The sequence below is a fragment of the Psammomys obesus genome, unplaced genomic scaffold (genome assembly GCF_907164565.1).
Source record: "Psammomys obesus unplaced genomic scaffold, mPsaObe1.curated_primary_1811, whole genome shotgun sequence".
NCBI classification, from domain to species: domain Eukaryota; kingdom Metazoa; phylum Chordata; class Mammalia; order Rodentia; family Muridae; genus Psammomys; species Psammomys obesus.
This window is the reverse complement of record NW_026585685.1, coordinates 2,749,566-2,770,564: the sequence shown is the minus strand read 5'-3', so window position 1 is coordinate 2,770,564 and position 20,999 is coordinate 2,749,566. Positions and strand designations below refer to the sequence as shown.

Here is a 20,999-nt window from a genome sequence, read left to right as displayed (position 1 = left end):
CCTGTTTGCAATTTCTTATTTGTTTATGGTAAGGAAGTAAATCAATTGCAGACTTTTTAGGAGTGGAGGGCAAGGGATATTTACTGTCAACAGGATGTGGACAAAGAGATATAAAGATAGTAGGCACCAAGGTGCACCTGGTGTCAGGACAGGAGTATACAAAAACAGGATAAGCCAACATCAGGTAACACAGACAGGCTCCCATTCATTTTCACCAAGTCTCCTTTTTAATCTTTCTGTAATTCCCTGAAAGATGGCAGATGGAGTCTCCCAGGTTGGAAAGGAAAACTTCAGTGAGCACTCAAGAAGAGGCCAAGTGCCTGGTCCGTGCTCACAACTGCAGAGAAGTTTCATCCAGAGAGTAACGTTGCTGGGAAAGCTGCCCACCAGATTTGTCCTCCACCGGGACAGGAAACAGAAGGTTGCTGCTATCCTGGGGATCGGCCAAGAAGCCATGAAGTCTCCTCCAGAGGGAGGCTCAGACGATTGCCTGCTGAGTAAGGTGAGCCAGGGCTGGCCTCTCCTGGGCACACCCTCTAGTTCTCCACCCCACAGACACTGGTCAGAAGAAGTCCCCGCTTCTGGAGATCTTAGATGGTTCTCGGGAACCTAGCACCACTACCCTCAGCTTGCTGAGGAGGTTTACACAGTCGGATCTTGTCTCTGAGGTTCTAGAGACAGAATCTCGTGTGGCCAGTTAATTACCAGAGCCTCGGACTTCTTTTCCATAAAACGTGGGTCTAAATGAAATGGGTAGCCAGGCACAGGCACAATGACACACACATGTGATATCAGCAGCATGTGAGAAGTGGAGGCAGGAGGATCAGAAGTTGAGGGTATCCTGGGCTACATGGGACATTGCCTCAAAAGAAAAAAGAAAGCAAATGAACTTAAGACAAAGTTTTTTTTGCCTAAAATATTATTTAATTTAAGCTGTTCTATTGTTCCACTTACACCCTAAACTTCTAAGGCATATTGTTAATGTTTAGACAAAACGGTTTAAGCTGAGAGGCGGGGACTGGGCTCTGGCTTTCATGCCTTTTATGTAAACAGAGCAAAGATTTTATCACAATGAGACAAGAGTACACTTTTTAGACCAAGCCATCAAGGGAGAATAAGGAAAATCTATGTGTATGAAAAACAATCGTGGACAAGGTGATTTCCCATTCCTCCTCTACAGAAGTGCTGTTGCCTGGCATCTTCCTGGGGTCCTATGTTCTCTAGAAAAACAAGAACATTCCAATTTCCTTAGCCTGGCATTCAAGTGATTTCACCTGTCCAGTCCTTCAACCCTCTAGTCTCTGGGCATTCCCAGTAGTAGAAATCATACATGGTATTCCTCATGTGGAATCCAGCCTGGGTTCGTGGTCTGTTTGATCTCTAGAGCATATTCTAAAGTTTTCTTTTATAGGCATTTTGAAACATAGGAACCTGGACTTCTGTCTCCTGTGGGGATAAAAAGAATCAGATCCTTTGAGTCTGTTGTCTGGCCTGGAAATCATGGCTGAGTGCTTGCTAGAATGTATCTCAGCTAGGGTTCAGCAGGCCCCAGGCCCTTGCCTTCAGTCTGAGAGCACCCTCCCTGCTCATCTCTTTTTCTTGAAGGTGGGTTAGCCTTTAATTCTGCCCCCTAAGAACAAACCTTAGGCCTACCTTTTGTTTGTTTGTTTGGTTGGTTGGTCGTTGGCTCAGAGTTGGTTTAAAGGTTCTCTAACACTGGGGCATAGAACACTTGTGTCATGTTGGGAACTGTGGAGCCGACACTGGTTATTAGTTGTGCACTGACTCATAGCACTGCCGTGGCCGCTGACTTACACTTTGGCGTTTCCTTCTACCTTTTCAGAGGGACCAACGGTATCCCAGACACATTCTTTTGGTTGCATATCCCCAGAGTGTCTTGCACAGATATGGTCTGAAATGCCATCAGAGTCCACTGAAGATAAGGAAAAACACTGTGAGGCGCTGACAGGTTGAGGTGCGCCCTAACATTCATTGTGGCCATTAACCACCCTCCCTTGCTATAGAGGAAGGGAGAGGTTTGTCGAGATGAACTGACTTGGCTAAAGTGCCATGGCTGTATGGGAAAGGTGCTGAGGTGTCAGCGCAACTGCTGGGGCCCAGAGGCCGTATCTCCTCTGTTCAAGCTCTTTATCGCACAGGCGCACACAGAACCTCTACTTCATGTCAGATCCTGCTCTGCGGTTTGTGGAAACTCAAAAGCTGAGGTGTGGTCTGTTAAATGGGAAAGAAACTGTGCATGCCCGAGGGATGGCCAGGTGTACCCACAGAGTCTGTTCTTAATGCCCAGGAGGAAGGGGGCATTCTATGTAAAGTCAGAGGGCCAACTGCAGCTTGCGGCAGACCCCAGGCTGTGATGGAGAGACCTGCAGAGCAAAAGGAAGGGCCTTGGCTCTGATGGGAGAAGTGGTCCACAGAAAGGAATGGATACGAGGGCTTGGAGGATGTAATAGGTTTTGATAGATGAACAGGAAAAGTACAGGAGGAAAACTGGTTTACCCCCCACCCCTATTTGACAGGGGTTTTGTATTCAGCTGCCCTTCCTTTTAGGGAAGCAGAATCTGAGCTAGTAAATATGGCCTGCCTATAACTCTGGTGCAAATTGCCTCTTGAGTCTCAATTTTCCCATCTATAGTACGGAAACATCATGAATGCTACAGTAGAGGAGGCTCCGGTGCTCCTGTTCTTGCAAAGTACCTGGTACCCTGGAAGGATTGAGTAACCCCAGCTCTGCCATGCTGCTGCTGAGCCCGGAGCTACGAACACCAGGTGGTCCCAGCATTCCTCCCAGAGCCAGCCTGAGAGTTAGCCCATTGTCTCCTCTGCTCCTGTCACGAAATGTCTGTCTGTCTCTCTCTAAGCCGGGAGCCTCTAGAGTACAAGGAAAGTGCCTGTTTATTCTGTTTAAACTATCATTGGCCTCAAAGCAATTCCAAGATTTAAAAGCCTAACTTACTTTCTGTTGTCTGGGAGGAAGTGCTCAGCCATTTTCCCTCCCTGTCTTCCAGCTGATCCATGTAGACCACCTGTTCTGGGTGCAGCCACGCCCCAAACAGCTTTTCCCAAATGCTGCTTAAGTGCCCTTCCATGGAATTCAAGGAAGAGGGTTACAACACTTGTGAGTCAGCATGCTGTTGTTCCAAGGATCAGTCTAGAATTCCCAATAATTTATGTTTGAAAAAGTAAATTATTCACAAACCTGAGCTATTAATAGCAGCAAGTGACTTGTGTGTCAACAATAAGCCAGAGCCCGGGAAGGAGGGGAGGGAGCCTGGGATGAGACAGGGACGTCTGTGCAGGCACGTAGACGCACCTGGGGAGTGGGAGGCCCCGGGCAAAGCTGTGGCGTGCCCATCCGCTGCCCTGGGTGACCTTGGAGCATCCAGCCTCCATGCCTGGGTAATTAAGTGTGGCTTGGGACTGCCTGGGCTCTGCCACACCCACAATGCAGCCTTTGAAAAGAGAGGCCGGGCCTTTTCTGGTTCCTTGGTTGACTTTATCAGCAGAAGAGGTAGGTTACACCTGGAGAAGCCCCAAGATCAAACTTGGATTGAATTATGTCTCCAGTCCATTTTCTCCAATTATCCTGTCCCCCCACCCCATATTTATTTTCAAGTTTTTCTTTGTCTGAAATACAATTGGCAGTGAGTCTGTTTTGCTGGCTCATTGATAATTGAGAGACTATAAGGGAAAAGGATTCTGGACTGGGCTTGGAAAGGCTTGCACTGTGGCAAAGCATCCATCTTTTCCCCAAATCACTCCCTGCCGTCCGCCTCATCTCTGCATTTTCTTACCCAGAGGTCTGGTCCTCTTGTTCTATCTCTCTGGGCTCAGTCAAGATTAGTGAGGGCAATAATTCAGGGGGTTGCCAGGGTCTAGGCTTAGGATACAACCTGCTGGTGGGGGGAGTGGGCAGAGCATCACCTAATGAAAACTGCTCCCAGCTTCAGCAGCCTAGGCATTGTGGGGACAGACCTGTCTAAGGCTCTGATCTATGCCCACACCACTGTCTGGCACCTGCTGTGTTACCCTGGAGTTTTCGTGGCATGCAAGAATAGTCAGTAGCATGCACAAAACAGAAGCCTTAGACTCGATGTTCTATGAGCCCTGACTCCTTTTCTAGGTCCAGGAAGAGGCTAAGGGGGTGGTGAGGAGTGGGGAGAGAGAGTTTCTACTCACAGCACTCCTGTCCTGGAGGGTGTGGTAAAGAGTGCTGGAAAATGGCGTTGGAAACCCTGTGCTCGTGGGCTAGTTCTCCTTCTAACTGCCAGTGTGACATGGGAGAGCCACCCACTGCTCTGGTCCTCTATTCAGAGACACCAGGTAAGGTGATTTCTGAAGGTGACATGATTCTAAGATGCTAAGTTCAAGGCGTCAGAAGTGGCGGAGAAGAATCTGTCATCTTAGCTTCCCTATGGCTGAGTCCTCTGGTCTGACTTTCACAGCTGCAGATCAGAACACATCAGGATGATGAGCTAAGCACCTGGATAATCAGAGTGATTATAGGCACCTTCCAGGATGCGTTCAAGCTTGCTCTGCCCAGCGGTCAAGTTCACAGTGGAGAATTTTCTCCAAGGAGGGCTGTTTTGCAGGGCGCTTTGCCCTCTGCCCTCTTCCTGGTAATATCAATACTGTAGTGGGACCTTTTCTTTGTGTGCTGGTTCGTCTTTTTGCCAACTTGACAGATGCTCGAGCCTTTGTTGTGGTTGTTTTGGTTTGGCTTGGGCTTGATTTGGTTTGGTTTTTGACACTCTGTGTAATCCTGACTGTTGTGGAACTCATTCTGTAGACCAGGCTGGCCTCAGATTCTGAGATCTACCTGCTTCTGCCTCCCATGGCTGTGGAAGCCACCACCATGCCCAGCCTAGCTTAGAGTCATTTTGGAGAGAGAACATTGACCGAGGAAATGCCTCCATCAGTTTGGCTTGTAGGCAAACCTGTGGCGGTAGTTTCTTGATTGATGATTGGCGTGGGAGGGTACAGCCCACTGTGGGTGGCACCACTCCAGGGCAGGGGGTCCAGGGCTGCATAAGAAAGACAGCTGAGCAAGCCACAGAGAGCAAGGCAGTAAGCAGCAGTCCTATATGGTCTCACTTGAGTTTCTGTCTCCATGTTCCTGCCCTGCTCAAGTTCCTGCCTTGCCTTCCCTGATGCTGGAATATGAATGTATAAGCTAAATATATGCTTTTCTCCATAGCAATAGAAAGCTAGGACACTTAGCTTTGGAATGCAAGAGCGTGTGTTTGCACATGTGAATGTGTGTGTGTGTGTCTGTGCGCATGCATTTTCGTGCATGCATGTATGTGTGTGTTTATTGGTTTTTTTCACATTCAAGTTCTGTGGAACCGTACCCATGAACTTAAAGATTTGTGGAGTTTGGGACTATCAGTTATTACTATTATTAGCCTTGGTCCTCCATGCCTTCGGAGAACTTAGCCGCTCTAACCACAGTATTCTACCTAGTCAGAACATCTTGCATGGCCTTTGTATTGTGCTGCTTGTAACGATCCTGTGTAATGTTCCCCACCACACTCATTTAGCAGACTAGTCCCTGCTCAGTGCCCCATGACTGGGGCACTTTCCTGACTGGCAGCATTTTTTCCTCAGGCTGGAAAGCCAGTGACTGAAACCCCACCTCGCTCCCAGCCCTCCAACTCTGGCCTCGCACACCCCAGACCCAGCACCTCCACTTCAGACTGTCTTACAACTGAGCTCACCCATACCCCACAACCTCATAGCAAGCCTCGCCATGGCTGCAACTCCCTATTCCCTCGCCATGTACACATACATGTACCTAAGCCGTCCCTCATCCCCCTCCAGCTTCCCATTTCCATATTGTCTTGTACCCTGTGGAGAAAGTAGACTCCAAGCAAGAAATCTCTCCAGTTCCCAGCATCCCTTCTCTTTCCCCTGTCTTCCCCATCTTAGTTCCTTCTGAAGCAAGGTGGTGGTTAGTTCCTGGGAATTTGCATGAGCCTTCCTCCTGGGAAATCCCTTCTCAGTGTGCAGCCTCTTTCTTCAGAAGTGATACTTCTCTCCGTGTTTAAACATGCCTAACTAAGTCTCTGTGTCCGTTTGAGAAAGCCTGCCACTGGCCCTGCTGGTTTGTCTAATCTGTTTGCTTCCGTGGTCAAGCTTCTTGAGGAGTGGTGATCTTTTGTCCTCAAGAGTTGGTCATTCGGTCCTCATCTTGTTCTGTTTGGGAACCTCTAAGGACACTTGTGGGTCTCTCAGCACCTGCCGCCTTACACACACACACACACACACACACACACGTTGAGACAGGGTCTCGTGTAGCCCAGGACTTTCTGAGAAGCCAAGACTGCTCTTCCTGCTCCGTCTTCCAAAGCACCGGGACTATACGTAAGCATACCATGCCCAGTTTCTGGAGTTCTGGTGCTGGCATCCAGGGCATCGTGCAAGCACTCATTCTGCCAACCAGACAGGTCCCTGGCCCCTGACTGACTCCCTCTAACCTTACCTTCTGCCTCCAGGAAGGACCGTTGGCCTCCAGATTAGACAAATGTCCCTTTGCTGTCCCCCAGCAGCCTTTGGCTGCCTTTCCCAGCACTTGACTGTGACTATTTTAATCCATCTCACTCTATCTTACTTTGACGATCTGTCTGGCAAAAAGTACAAGTTCAGTGAAAACTGGCCAGATGGAATTGAATCGGCCATGTAGGGGAAGCCGTATCTATGAGGACCTTTAACCAAAGGTCTCCAAAAGTGCCCTCCTTTATTTTTGACGTCTGAACTTCCCGACTTCCTGTGATGACATTGTTTCTTCCAGTAGCAGTCTGGAAGATGCAGAGCCTCCCCAGGGCACAGCCATTCAAAGAGGGCCCCTCAGCGCCATGACTCGTGGTGAATACATTGCTACGGGTAATTGCTGTCCAGTGTAGTGTTTGGCATTGAACAGTACAAGTTTGCTTCCCAAAGACAGTGCTTTGTAGGTGGAGTTGTACCTATCAAAGAGATCCCAGCATGCAGATTAGGCGTTCCCTCTCTTCTATCCAGAGGCGGCACCCCACACTGTCCCATGATGGAGCCCCCACACTTGCGTTCTCTTTCAGGCGCCTTCTCCAGGGCTGTAAGTGCATAGTCGAGTCTGTCTGCGTTGTTGCTGTGACCTAGCATGCAGCTGTACCCCGCATACAGCTGGTGCTAACTAAATATTTATCAGTGGACGGACTCTGTGTGGGCCATGAAACCTGTGCAGATAGGTGTGTTCTCGAATCGTGTTCTGTCTCTCTGTGGGTTGTCTCTGCAGGAGCTCTCGGGTGGCTGGAGTGGTGGATGACTTAGCTTAGGTGGAAAGTCTTTCACTTGGGATTTTCTTATCTGGCTGTTTTGAGTAGTTTTGAGAATCTGCTTTCCAGACCTATCTTCTCGACTCACTCAAATGTCGCCTTCGCTGACCTCTTTCTCCGAAATGGCCACACTCCTTACCCACTGGTCTTTATTCCTTTCGACACTTTTAAAAACTGATATGACCCAACAATCCTATGCACAGTTACACAGGCATGCACGACCACATGTTTCTGAACAGAGAAACTGAGCTGTTGTTACAGAGTCTCATGTGACCCAGGCTGGCCTTGAACTCACCACAGAGCCAAGGCTGGTCCTGAATTTCTGATCCTCCTGCCTCTACCTCCCATGTGCTGTGATTACAGGTGTATGCTACAATGGGACATACTCCCAACCCCAAACCCCACCCTTCCATATTTACTGTTGCTTTAATTGCTGCTGGACAGCCTCTGCCCAGGAGTAAGCCCTGGATAAATACTGAGGGATTGCACCTGTTTCAGAAGAAAACAAATGTCACATTGGTCAGTGTCAGAGCAAAGCAAATGAACACCTTTGGAGCCCTGGGAGACAAGATCTTCGCCCTGAACCTGTGCCTTTGCCTTATCACCTGTACCAGTGCCTCAGGCCCAATAACTGTTCTGCGATCTCCTCGCACCCAGGTGGACCTGAGGCGCCAGCAGATTTCTCAGACTGTGGAGGAGGTGCAGAAAGTCATCCACTGCCTGACGGCAGAAGTCAGCCACCAGGACAGTCGGTTCCAAGCGGTGGCCGCCTCTGACACATACAACGACGGCATTAAGGTAAGCAGGGCTCTGGATGTCTGAGGAGCTTCAGGAAGCACCCAAACCCTTGGATGGGAGGGCCTCTGGGTGTGAGAGGATCTTAGCTCTCTGAGGACATTGTGCTGCCTCAGGTTTCCACAGCTGCTCTTCCAGACACCATTTACATGAAGCTTTTCCTCATGGGAGCTCCCACACCCCTAGACCACAGAGGCTAGGTAGGGCTGAGGAAACCAAAGCTCTTGGTTGAGTCCTATTTGGCTCTAAAGCTGGATCTCATTCCAAAGACTTTGATTCTGAAGCATGCTGCCTCGTGATCAAAGCTCAGTTAAGAGCCTGCTCATTTATTAAGCACAACTGATAAATATAACTAGATAAGGAACTAGGCAGAGGTCATGGAGGAACTGATGGGAAAGCAGTTGAAGGCCGTAGTCTCTGGGGTACAGGTGAGGGGAAGGAAGAAGGTACAAGAGGCCTCGAGGGACTGTAGAAGTGCTTTGAATGTATCCCCTGAGTGCTGAGGGATGCCACGGAGTCTACCTACCAGGGCCAGTGTGTGACAGTCAGCTGCAATCTCACACAGACGCCCAGCCAGCCCGTGGGCAGGGCTGCAGGCTCATCTCCACCAAGAATCAGGAAGGCAGATTCCTGTGTCTTTCTGATCTTCACCATTCTTGGTCTCAATCTTTCTGTACACAAACTTCTTTCCCCTTGCATTAGTTTTCCATGGCCTGTTCTCCCACCGGGAGCCTTGATTCTAAGGAGCGTGTTTACTCGTTGCTTCTCTTCCAGCATCTAATATGCGCACTTTCAGCCTATGAAGTATGAACATGGTACCAAGAACCAAGGCTGGCCCGGTGCGTCTCGGGCTGCTGGGTACAAGGTCCACTCACAAGGTTCTGAGACCTGTAGATTTTTTTTTTTTTTTTTTTTTTGGCAGAGTCCAATTTCAGGAAACTTATTCAAGGCTGGAAGCTCGTAAAACTAGCTTTGAGCCCATCACTTTAGAACACTTGCCCACCTCTTCCTTCTCAGGCCAGTCTCAATCAGGCAAATATAGCTCCGGGACTAGAGACACCAACACTGCATCGCTCTCCCCAGACCGACAGCTCAAAACATATCCTGTGCTGACTAACATCATGCCCTGCTTATTAGGCTTTGAAGTGGGGTCGGCGATACAGCTTAGTTGGTAAAATGCTTGCCTAGCACGCATGAGGCCCAGCACACAGGATCTCAGCACTCGGGAAGGGTAGCTGGAGCATGAGGCTGGAGCATGACACATGCACGGTCCCCTTTGACATGTGTTAGAGTGCTGTTTTGCTTCCCTGTTGCCGTGATGAGATACTGCGACCAGAGCAGCCTCTGGAGGAGATGGTCCCTTTGAGCTTGTTGTGGTGGTAAGGCCTGGCAGCAGGCAGTGGGTGTGGCAGCCGGAGCCGAAAGCATCTTCAACCACAAACATGAAATGGTGAACTGGAAGTGCAGCCAGGGTCTGAGCTCTCAGAGCCTGCCCCCAGTGGCACACTTCCTCCAGCAAGGCCACACTACCTCCCGGAATGGAACAGTGGCATCAGCTGGGGACCAAGAGTGAAATACCTGAGCCTTTGGGGGAAATTCTCATCCAAACCACCACATACCTTTGTCAAATCTGACACCAGCCGGGGATACAGGACCCTGTTTAAAACAAAACAAAACAAAACAAAACAAAACAAAACAAAACAAAAAACAACACAACACAAAACACGTAAAGTGGCTTTCATTCATACCCTGGACTAAATTTGGTGCGTATTTATTGCACACGATTTGTGTGACTGGCAAATCAAGGAGCTTTAGTCTTTACTTGATGTCGTTGTTGGGGGAACGTGGGTGGGGGTGGATGTGTGTGTACCTGTTTATGTGTTCCGTGGGTGTGAGTGTCCTTGTGGAAGCCAGAGTCAACCTCGCCTGTTGAGACAGGGTCTCTCGCTGAGCCTGGAGCTCAGTGGTTCATTTATGGTGGATGGTCACAAGCCGTGGAGATCCGCCTGTTTCTGCCTCCCCAGCGCTGTGATTCCTGGCATGCAACTACACACCTCACTTTTTGGTGGGTGCTGACGATTGGGACTCAGGTTCCCATGCGTGTGTGGCAAGCACTGTATGGACAGGGCCACCTGCCTAGCCCCACAGCTGTACTCTTGAACTCATGTGCAAGTGAGTCCAAATCATGTGAAACTTGTAGTTTAGGCCTTTGTCCTCCCAGCCTCTGGACACCAGAAGTCACATGGTACCGTTATCTAAACCATCACCTGTTCTCTGAGAGTGAAGGGGGGATCAGTTGCAGCTGAATTGGTCGCTGCCCAGACCAGGGACAAAAATTTCCTGCCGTTGAACCTTAAATAACTCTCTTCAAAGAAGATGTAGCAGAATGAACAAAGAGGCTGCCAGTGAGCTGTCTGAGCACAGCCAGAGCTCAGGGTCCATCTGACAGATCCGCAGTGCCAACCGGTTTACAGTGTCGTTTGCATTGCATGGCCGCCGGCTTTCTTCCCGGCCACTGCTTAACTGGTTCCTGCAGGGTGGGAGTGGATGGCTTCACCTCCATTTTCCCTCATCATCTCAATGGCTCACATTATCCACAGACAGGCTTTCATTACGCTTCTGAAAGGGTTAGTCATTCACACTGACCTGGGTCACTGTGACAGGTGAAAAGAAAGGGTGGCACTTTCAAGTTCTGTCTCATTCTCTTTTGTACCAGAACGCTCAGCTACCCCAAGACATGCATTCCTGAACCAGGCAAGAGTAGAACCCCTGAACAAACTAGCACAAGAACCCAGTTCCTGCTCTTGTGCTTACTGTCAGTGTCCCTGGGGTGGTCTGCGAGTCCCTCTGAGCCTTAGGTCACTCGCTCGGGAAGTGGTATCAAAGTTACCTCTTGGTGTAGCTTCAGAGAAGCGACAGGCACAGCCAGAGATTTGGGTTGCGTGGTGGGCTCAGTGGATTTATTTCCCTTCCATTCCTTCTCTGCTAAACTTCAGGTCCCTCCAGAGTTCTGGGTTTTCTTTGTGTTTAACTTGTTGCCTCACAAACCCCTGAGCTCCTTGAGTCACTCTGTCTGCCACACAGATGGGTTCGTGGCAAAACAGACACGTAATTCTCAGTCACCCCGGGTCTCTTTTCTGCGTACCTCACCACATTGCTGAGGGTTGGAGTGTTCACATGAGCTGCCTGGCTGGACAGGTCGGCACCCCTCTGCCTATCACCTCCCCCGGGGTGTGAACTCAGCTCCTCTCTCTCTCTTTTTCTGACCTCAGGTTTTGGCCCCCAGCCTGTTCCACATCACAGTCCCCCTGAAAGGCCTTGCGGGGTACAGGGGGGCCCGGGCACAGCGCTGGCGGTACTACAACTTGCAGGGCGCCAAGCTCACCTGCCCTTTGCGGGACCCTGAAGGCCTGCAACAGTGGCTAGAGACTGAGCAGTTCGTGAAGGCCCTGTGGCCGTGGCACCAGGCAGATGTGAACATTGAGGGGGACATCGTGCCAGCCAAAGTCCTCCAGGTGTTCCGGACGCTGGTGGAAAATGCCGTGAAAACCTGCCACCTTTCAGGTGAGCTGATGAAGGGAGGTGGGAGGGGAGCCAGTCACCTTTTCCTGTGTGGTGATGGGGGGGTATGTTAATGAAATCCCCGGGGCAGGGATTCATTCTCTGAAATCACTTAACAACCTGACAAACACACTTCAGGCTGTGGGTTTTGTGCCCTTCCCAAACCTCAACGTGCTTATTCAAAGCAGCAAATTACACCCGGACTTTGGTTATCAGCACATTTCTGTGCAGCAGCAAGCATCTGACTGCACAGAGGTTGAGGAGACCACACGCTTGGAAAGCACCAAGCGACCACAGCAGAGGCTGTGTAGCCATAGGACCCACTGACCTTGACGACTGCAAACACTGAAGCCACAGTACAGTATACACAGAACACTGAAGTACACAGTACAGCCACAGTACACAGTACAGGGTGATCGATGTATGTACACACAGATGCACACACATAAACACACGTGCACATGTGGAAAAACTGCCTCATTTCCTTAGTTACGAAACTAGTTATAAACCAGTAAGGAAAAAGACGAGCTGATCAACAGAAACAATGGCAGCACAAAACAAAAAGAAAAGATAAACCAACGACACAAAAACAGGAATCTTGGGGAAAATAGAAATAGTTAAAAGAAAAGAAAGGAAAAGAAAAAAAATGTAGACTTTTTAAAATGTTAAAAATTGGGAAGCAGAACCAGACAGATCTCTGTGAGTTCAAGGCCAGCCTGGTCTACAAAGCGAGTCCAGGATAGCCAAGGCTAAGCAGAGAAACCCTGTCTTGAAAAACAAAACAAACAAACAAACTTTAAAATTCTAGCAGATTATCAGGAGTGATGGGGTGCACGTCTATAATCCCAGCACTGGGAAGGCTGAGACAAGAGGATTACTACAAGTTTGAGTCCAGCCTGGGTTACACAGTGAGATCCTGTCTTGCAAAATTAAACTGTTGGGGCCAGAGGGATGCACAGTGGTTAAGAGGAATGGATGCACTTACAAAAGACCCGAGTTCCATCCATAGCACCCACCTAAGGTGACTCATACTAGCAGCTCTAGCTTCGGTGCTCTGTTGCCCTCTGCTGGCCCCCATGGATACCTGCAAGCACATGCATACGCACAGCCAGGCACAGCATTATGATTACAAAGAAAACAAATCTGAAACAAGACGCAAGAATCCCAACAACAATAAAAACATATTGAAATGCCTGGAAGATTAAGAGCTATGAGAAGTGTGAGGATTGTGCTCCTGCTGGGTGTGGAGTGGGCTGGGCGAAGCAGGCATTTTCATGTTCTTGGGAGCAAAAATCAGGGTTTCATTTTTAAAGGGCAATTTAGCCGTTATTTATTTTTATGATGTGCTCACTTGGCAATTCAACAAATAAGCTTTTGCAAACACACAAAGAAATACAGCCAAGAGTTTCCTCTGCCCTAGGTTTGAAATACTAACCAACTAGAACCAAAAAAAAAAAAGAAAAAGAAAAATCTGATTGACTATTCAAGAAAATTGGTCCAGTAAATGATAGCGTCATTGTCTGGCAGGCCATGTGCAGCCTCTGCTGAGAGAGACATGCGCAGGCAAACTGGTCTTGGGAAAATTACAGTGTAAACATTTGCTTGTCTGAACAGAACAGCTCTGAGAGTCTCTGCCCTGGTTGTAGTTCCTGGATATTATAGAAGGTGTTTGTATGGATTATTTAATTCTGAGACTCGGGTCACGCGCAGCTTAGTTGGTAGAATATTTGCCTGGCGTGCAGAACACCGGGATTCGGTTCCCCAGTGCTGCGTACATCAGATGCTTTACTGCACACCTCTGATCGTTGCCCTCTGCGAGGTGGAGAGAAGAGAATCAGAAATTCAAGGTCATCCTTCAAGGCCAGCCTGGGGGGGGGGGGGATGGAAAGAATTCTTTTCTGTACCTATTTACGAATGAAAAGTCTGAGGCAGACTAAGCCACTGGCTGAGGCCAGACTCTAGGGCCACCCACATCTGCAGAAGCAGGCCATGGGCCGGGCAGGCTGGCTCCAAGTTCAGTGGATCCTGGAGATGGTCTAGTCGTGAAAGGAGGGCATGAGAGAGGCAGGCTGGGCCAGTCCAGTGAGGAGCTCTCAGTGAACAAAGCTGAAGCATTTTTCCTTACCCTGGCATCGTCAGGGCCTCTCTGGTAGGGTGCAGGCCAAGGGGCCGTCTACTGTTCTATAGCTCCGGACAGCCAAACACAGTTAAAAGCTTCCATCTTTCCCTAAGAAGAAAGGAATGGAATGACAGAACCTAGGTCAAAACACTCATCCTTATCTGTCACAAAGCCAAAACACAAACAAACAAACCCCCAAACAAATACCACCCAAGTGCTGGGGCTGAAGAGATGGCTCTGCGGTTAGGAGCACCTGCTGCTCTTGCAGAGGACCTGGGTTCAGCTCCCAGGATCCGGTCTGTCAGGGGATCTGGCGTTCTCTTCGGGCCTCTGCAGGCTGCTGCACGCACAGGGAGCATCTAAGCTCATGCAGGCGCACACGTAAATAAAATAATCCAATAAAATAGAAATCCGCTGTTTTGAAAAGGAGAGCCTTGGCAATGAGGGCAGGCTGGCTCAAGAGCTGGAAAGACCACACACACTCACTTCCTCCTCTCTGCCTGCTTGGAAAATCCCTCCTATCCACCTGACCCCTTCCAGCTCAGCTGTGACATGATCTGTGGGGGTTTATGATCAGGCGGGTTTAGGAGAATAAATACATCTGGGCGAAGCTGGCTCCCAGGGCGGATGGTAGAGGCAAACACCATCCGTGAGACTGATTCCAATGAAAGGCAGGTTAGTAGGACTCCCCTGGAAGGCACCCCGGGAAAGGCTGGGTCAGGGCCACCCGTCAGCAAGATTCTGACGCCACAGTGAAGAGCTCTGTCCTTACCCTCGCCTGCCTTCCCTGCCGAACCAGGTGGAATGGAGCAGGCCGCAGAAGTGCTAGATTCCTCCTCACAGTAAGCAGTATGACCCTGTCCCATCTTATTCTCTGACTTCCGTTGAACCTCCTGAAAAGAACCTACAATTAGAATGGGAAGCAGCTGGGCTGGGGTTATAGCTCAGCGGTATTGTGATCAGTTTGTGTGAGGCTCTGGGTTCAATCTCCCACAACACATGTATGCACGCATGCACGCACGCACGCACGAACGCACGTACACATGCATTCGAACCCTAAAATAACACGTGTTTCAAAGCTTTGTAGGAGGGAGGAGAAAAGGGAAGACTCCGTGAGTTTTCCCGGTAACACCGTGACGGTGGCTGAACGTGTGGTGTCTGTGGAACTGCTGGCCGGAGTGGCTGCTCACTGATTCTCGTCCTGCTGCTTGTGTAGAGCAAGGCTTTCTCTTCTCAAGTGTCCCTCTGGTTCTTCCCCGCCAGGCAAGGTCAGTGTGCTAGCAAACCGCACGGCTGTCCGGCTTGCCATGGAGACGTCCGCAGGCCAGGTGGAGCTAGAGCTGGCCCCCACGGTGGAGATCCCCACCGCCTGGTCGGAGAAAGCCCAGTGGCCTCGGTGTCTGAAGCGATGGCCTTCCGCAGAGAAGGTGGAGTGCGTCAAGGTAGCGGGGACCAGGCGGGGGTTCATTCCATAAAGCTTTGCCAGTTGCGTTATCAACCATACATTTTCCGAGAGGCAGGGGCTTCCGTAGAGCTGCTGTTCCTTGTGTGTCCCCTACTCTGCTGGTGATGGTGTGAGCACGGGGGCGGCGGGGCAAAGCCCATGGCCTAGGTGAAGGCTGGTAAGTCCTTAAGAGCTCTGGCATGGGTAAAAGCAGCTGCTGTAGAGGGCTCTCAGCTGCTGCTGCTCCCTGAGCCTACTCAAGATGCTCACGAGGTTTCCCACGCTGCCCTTGAAGCCTCCATGTTTTGACATCCCCACCAGAGCGAGAGTATTCAGTATGCCCGTTGTCTTTTCCTGGCTTATTGCGCTTTATATATTCTAATTCCACCCATGTTCCTATGAATGACTGGATTCCATTCTCTTTTATTGGTTGAGTAATATTCCATCGTGTAGACATGCCACATGCTGTGGCCTGTGGGTCCCCCTGGCTCTGGCTCTCTATGTCAGCTGGCCTTGTGCTTCTCATTCTCCCAATCGTTTTCTCCTTTTCAGTCATTTGGGTTCAGCCTGGTGGCCCGGTCCAGCTACCATTGGCAGCTGAGTTTCTCCCAGGCTGAACAGGTGCTGTTTGAGCAGTTGGATAAGGACGGGGGCTGCCGCAAGCAGTGCTTTCGGGTCATGAGGCAGCTGAAGGAGGATGTGTGGTGTCCAGGGAGGAGGCCCGTCATCACTACCCAACACTTGCAGGTGAGCTCGGGGTGTGGTGGGGGGAGTCGGGGCAACCGTCTCTAGGCGGGTCCTGGTGTGTGATGGGATCAGGACAGGGCTGTGGGAACTGTGTGTTAAAGATGTCCACCCGGCATGCATTTCTGCTCGTGGGGGCATATAAAACCCCAGCTGTGTGTCATACAGTGCCGGTGGTGATAGCAACTCTGCTTCCTTCGCTCCCTCCCTGACCTCTCTTTTCTGCCCTCTTCCGCCCCCTCCTTTCCCCACTCCCTGCTTTTTTTTTTTTTTTATGTGACATTAAGGATGATTCATTGTACAAATTTAACACATTGCACCACATAATATTTTGAGGTGTAGGTAGGGATTTGAGACACATGTAAAGCCAGGGTGATCAGCATTCCCTTCTCTTAGAATGCGCATCCAATCCTCCTGTTGGGCGGATTGAGCTCCTCTAGTTATTCAGGGCAGGGTGAATTGCTGTAGACGGAAGGCACTTAAGCAGATTCCTCCTGTGGAATTTAGTATTTCCATCCAACCTTCATTTGCCCCTTCTCCCCTCCCTCCCTAACTCCTCATAATCGCTGTTGCCTTCTCTTCTGTGGAGCCCACTGTGCTGGTGCTCTTGTGACTGGGAGTATGCAGCATGTGTCTGCCAGTTCCTCTCCTGTCTCACTCAACATTGGCAGAGAAAAATCTTTGCCTGTGATAACACCCTTGCTCTCTTTAGTTCCATAGTTTCAGGCCTTATATTTTAGCACTACAGTTCATTTTGAGTTGGTTTTATATCTGGTGAGAATTGGGGTCAGTTTTATTCTTTGGTATTTCTTTCTCTTTCCTCCCTTCCTCCTTCTCCCCCTCCTTCCCTCCCTCCTCCTCTCCCACTTTAATTGAAGACATTATCCACTCTTTCAAATATCAAAAACATGTTATCATTTTTAATTGCCAAAGTGTGTCTGTGTGAGTATGTTCCACGAATGTCAAAGTGCCTGAGGCAGCCAGGAGGAGTCAGATCCCCTGGAGCTGGAGTTACGGGCCTTGTGAGCTGACTGACCAGGGTAGTGGGGACCGAACTCAGGTCCTGGATGATCAGCAAGTGTTCTTCATTCATCTAGGACTCAAATACACGCCCTTTTAAAATTGATTATTTTTGATTGCCATGCTTAATTGCATATATAATTGAGTTTGGTGTGACATTTTTTACCCATGTGTACAAGGTACAGTACTCATATCCAACCTCTCTTTGCTTTGTGCCCCCTTCACCCCACCCTTCCCCAATCCCTAGTCCTTATCGTACCACACTCAGATCGGCTTTGTCTTTTAGTTCCATGTGTGGGAAGGAACATGTGGTGTTTGTCTCTGGCTCATTTTACTTAACACATGTCCTTCCATTTTGCTTCCAGCTATTTGCTGTAGAGGACAGGGCTTCATTCTTCCTCAATGAACAGCACTTCATTGTATCTTGTGCCGTTTTCCCTGTCCATTCATTGATGGTGGCGCCTAGGCTAGGCTGATTCCATATTGTTCTTGTAAGGCTGGCGAGCAAGGCAGGGACCAGGCCTCACAGAGCATGTTAAGAATCGTATCCTTAGCCAGCTGTGGTGGTGCTCACCTTTAAGCCCAGCACTCAGGAAACAGAAGCAGGAGGATATCTGTGATTATGAGGCCAGACTGGTCTATACGGCTCCAGGCCAGCCAGGCCTACATAGTGAGACCCTGTCTTGTGTTCTTAGTCAACCAGCAGCGAGAAGATCTGTGAAAGGACAAAAAACAATGAAGATTGAGACTTTAAAAAAAAAAAAAGACAGATTGGCTGATTATTGGAATAGGCACATACAGATTAGGTGGCTACCAAAGAGGTGGTAAGGAGGGCAGGGGGAGGGAGATGAAGCTGAGTGGCAGGTCTGAGGGACCAGTGAGCAGGAAGATGGGCAACTTGTGCTGTGAGTGACAGGGAGGATGCTGCCCCAGGTTGTGTCTGGCGCAGCTGGCTGGATAAGCAGGTCGAGAAGCAGAGCAGGTTTGTGGCCAAGGTCATGAGTTGAGTCTGGGCATGTTGAAACGGAGGTAACTTTCCGACACCCGAGCCTAAGGAGGCCAGATGCAGAATCTGGCCTGGAGAAGGTACCTGCCCTGTGTGAGTCCCCCATCTTACTCGGAAGGAGGCAAGGGCAGGTGCATTGAAGAGGATTAGCTGCGGTGTGAGGAGAAAGCCTGGAAGAGCACTGTCTTGGAGGCCAGGAGGACAGCTGGTTAGAGAGGGAGGGTGTGGGCCAACTGTCAGACCCATGGAAAGGTGAGAAGGGGTAAGGCTGAAAAGGCCTTCAGCTTGATGCTTGGAGAGCTTGGGCTGAGAGAGCAGCATTCAGGATCAATGGCAGAAGACTCCCACAGGAGTAGATGAAGGGAAGTTCTAAGACCAGAACTAAGCTGGGTGCCTGGACTTGCAGAGGGGAAGACTGTACTGGGAGAGCAAGCCAAGAGGCCATCTTCTAAGAGGGGAGTCGATCCTGTAGGGTTCTTGGGAGGTGAGGGCTTGCAGGAGGCAGAGGGTCTCTGGTTGGAGCAGGGTTTGACTCCCTGGGAGAGTGTTGATGATCAGGGTGTCAGAGGAAAGGGAGAGAGAATAACTGGGAGGCAGGAGCCAGCCAGGTAAGCCTCAGGCCCAGCTGAGGCAATGGGTCATGAGTTCCTGGTGAATCCAGTTTTCCTAAGATACCTTGTTCCTCCTCCCAGAGCCGTGAAAACTCAACTTCTTCCCATCATCTCTCTTCCACAGACCGTGCTCTTTTGGACTTGTGAGAAATACCCCCACCTCAAGGATTGGCAGGTCTTCCATCAAGCGCTCCTGCGACTGGTCCGGAAGTTGCACAGGTGTGTGAGCCAGCACTTCCTGAAGCACTATTTTGTCCCAAAGAGCAACCTCCTTCAGTCAGCCAACCCAACTGAGCTGGATGCTGTGGCCCAGAAGGTGGCCTTCTTCCTGAAGAACCCACAGATCACTCTGCCCTGAGGTGGCCCAAAGGAACCCTTGCTTCATTTCTTCCTGCTTGACCTCATTCTCAGGGTGGTTCCTCTGTCGGCTGCCAGGATCCTTTCTATGCCAGAGAGGGGCCAGGCCACAAAAGCATTTCAATACCTTTCCTACCTCTCCTGGGTACAGCGCTCATCCAGCTCCCCAAGTGACTGATTCTCCTTGCTCAGCCTCTTCTTGTCTGCCAAGGAGAATGGAGATGGGCTCAGGGCAGGCCATGTGTGCTAGCCTGCTGCTGGAGAGTTCTCCAGCCAGCTGGACTAGGAGCCACACACTGACAGACAGCCCCGCCTGGTGGCTGGTGCCCTTCACAACTCTGTCCTCCACCTCCAAGCAGAGGCCAGTAGTTCAGGCTCCTGAGCTGTTCAGATGTTCCCCTCTCAAGTGTAGGGAGTCATCCTGAGGGTTAGTGTGAATGCAAGAGAAGGGTGCAGCTGGAATTCCACCTGTCACCTGACTCCAGCCACAGCCCCCTCTGCCAAGGTCAAGGCCTCCATTTCCGGAATGAGCTCTGTGTTGAGGCCCTGCACAGACCCACCTGCGTGTTCTTCCCATCTGGATGCCTTCCTTAGCTCGATCCGTTCACTCACTCACTCACTGACACATAAGTCCTCCCTAGACTGAGAACACAGGCAAGAACAAGACAGACTCCCGTGGGGAAGACAGGAAGTGAACAGCAGATCGGTAAACTTGGTCTTCACACATAGAAGGAAGTCTGCTTGAAGGCGTCACAGGAAGATCCTGAGGGCGAAGGAGTGGACAGTTAAAAGAGGCCAGAATGGTGGCCTCAGCAGGCTGGGATGGGTGGGCATGGGGCTGGCTGTGTGAAGCTGTGGAGGAGCTGATCTCACTGTGCTCTGGGATCAAAGGCGCAGCACATACCTCCAACAAGAAGAAAGACGTTTTGTGGTCTGAAGCACATTTCAGATGATGGCTGTGGTGACAGCACCAGGAGGGGCACTGAGGCCCCCGCTCTTCTCCATTCCAAGAGCACTGAGGCCCACAGCCTCACACATCCTCACGCTGTCTGGGGATTTCAGGTGCTCTTAGAGAACATGGCTTCTTCGGGCATTTTCTTAATGCTTCCCAACTCCAGGGGATCCTTTGTGAATTTTGAGCATTCTCCCCAAATACGCTTCACAAAGTAACATTCCTAAAAGCACAAACCACTGACTGGGGGCTTTGAAGAAACCTGTGTGCCGGGGACTGAGCCTGAGGCCTTTGACATGCTGGGCATGTGCCCTGCCAATGAGCCACGCTCACCCTTTTATCTTGAGGCTGGATCTCACTAAGTTGCCCAGGATGGCTCTATTTTTTTAATTAGTTTTTTATTAGAATATATTAATTATACACAACTATTGGTTTCGTTGTGACGTTTTTCATGCATGTGTGACATTGTGTGTCTGCGTGTACGCGCGTGTGTGCAAACCAATGGCTTTAATGTGGCTTCCACCCGGGAACATGGGTAGGAGACTAGTTAGAGGAGAATGGGCACCTTCTGGTGGTAACACCACTGAAGAAGCGGCCCTCAGCTGCTTATAAACTGTCAGGGAGGGAAAGGACTTGGGGCGCCCCCTGCCTGTGAGGGAAAGGTGATGAGCCCAGGCTTGTAAAAGTGACCGCAGCCTCTGAGAGTTCAAGAATGCAATGACTATGTCAGAGCTGAAAACAGCACTCCACACCACCCCACCCCTTCCATCAGCTCTTACACCTGCCCCCCCAACTCCATGACGTTTCCCAAGCCTTGCAGTGGGTGACCATGTCGTCCCCTCTAAGGTTGGACATTAAGCAGTCACTGAGTCTCAGTGCTTGGACCAGTTACTAGTCTAGGCAGTCACTGCTGACTACAGCAGCTGCTGCTCACACCAGAACAAACCTACAGACACCAACACGAATGTTTTGAAGGCATTTTGACGAACATCTAATGTCCATTTCACAAAACCCAGCAGAAGCTCCCCCACCCGGAGCTATCATCTCTCCAGCCACAGGCTC

General features: G+C 50.2%; 1 protein-coding gene across 2 annotated transcripts; it reads left to right on the top strand.

Moving 5' to 3' along the window:
* The first annotated feature begins 253 nt into the window (after positions 1-253).
* Mab21l3 (mab-21 like 3) lies at positions 254-20,362 on the top strand. 2 transcript variants are annotated; one of them, XM_055628303.1, is made up of 6 exons: positions 254-502; positions 7,986-8,126; positions 11,396-11,687; positions 15,067-15,245; positions 15,800-15,994; positions 18,753-20,362. In XM_055628303.1, the coding sequence occupies exons 1-6, from the start codon at positions 254-256 to the stop codon at positions 18,984-18,986; spliced, it is 1,290 nt and encodes a 429-aa protein (XP_055484278.1). In that variant the 3' UTR covers positions 18,987-20,362. The 2 variants fall into 2 exon arrangements, with proteins under 2 accessions (XP_055484278.1, XP_055484287.1); XM_055628312.1 differs by lacking the exon at positions 254-502 and adding an exon at positions 3,348-3,529.
* The last annotated feature ends 637 nt before the right edge of the window (positions 20,363-20,999 follow it).

What these genes read in the sequence shown, in the direction of transcription:
- Mab21l3 (XM_055628303.1), top strand. Translation starts at nt 254, where the DNA reads ATGGCAGATGGAGTCTCCCAGGTTGGAAAGGAAAACTTCAGTGAGCAC. An exon ending in ACGATTGCCTGCTGAGTAAG is followed by an intron (nt 503 to 7,985) that starts GTGAGCCAGGGC and finishes CCTCGCACCCAG; the next exon opens with GTGGACCTGAGGCGCCAGCA. An exon ending in CATACAACGACGGCATTAAG is followed by an intron (nt 8,127 to 11,395) that starts GTAAGCAGGGCT and finishes TTCTGACCTCAG; the next exon opens with GTTTTGGCCCCCAGCCTGTT.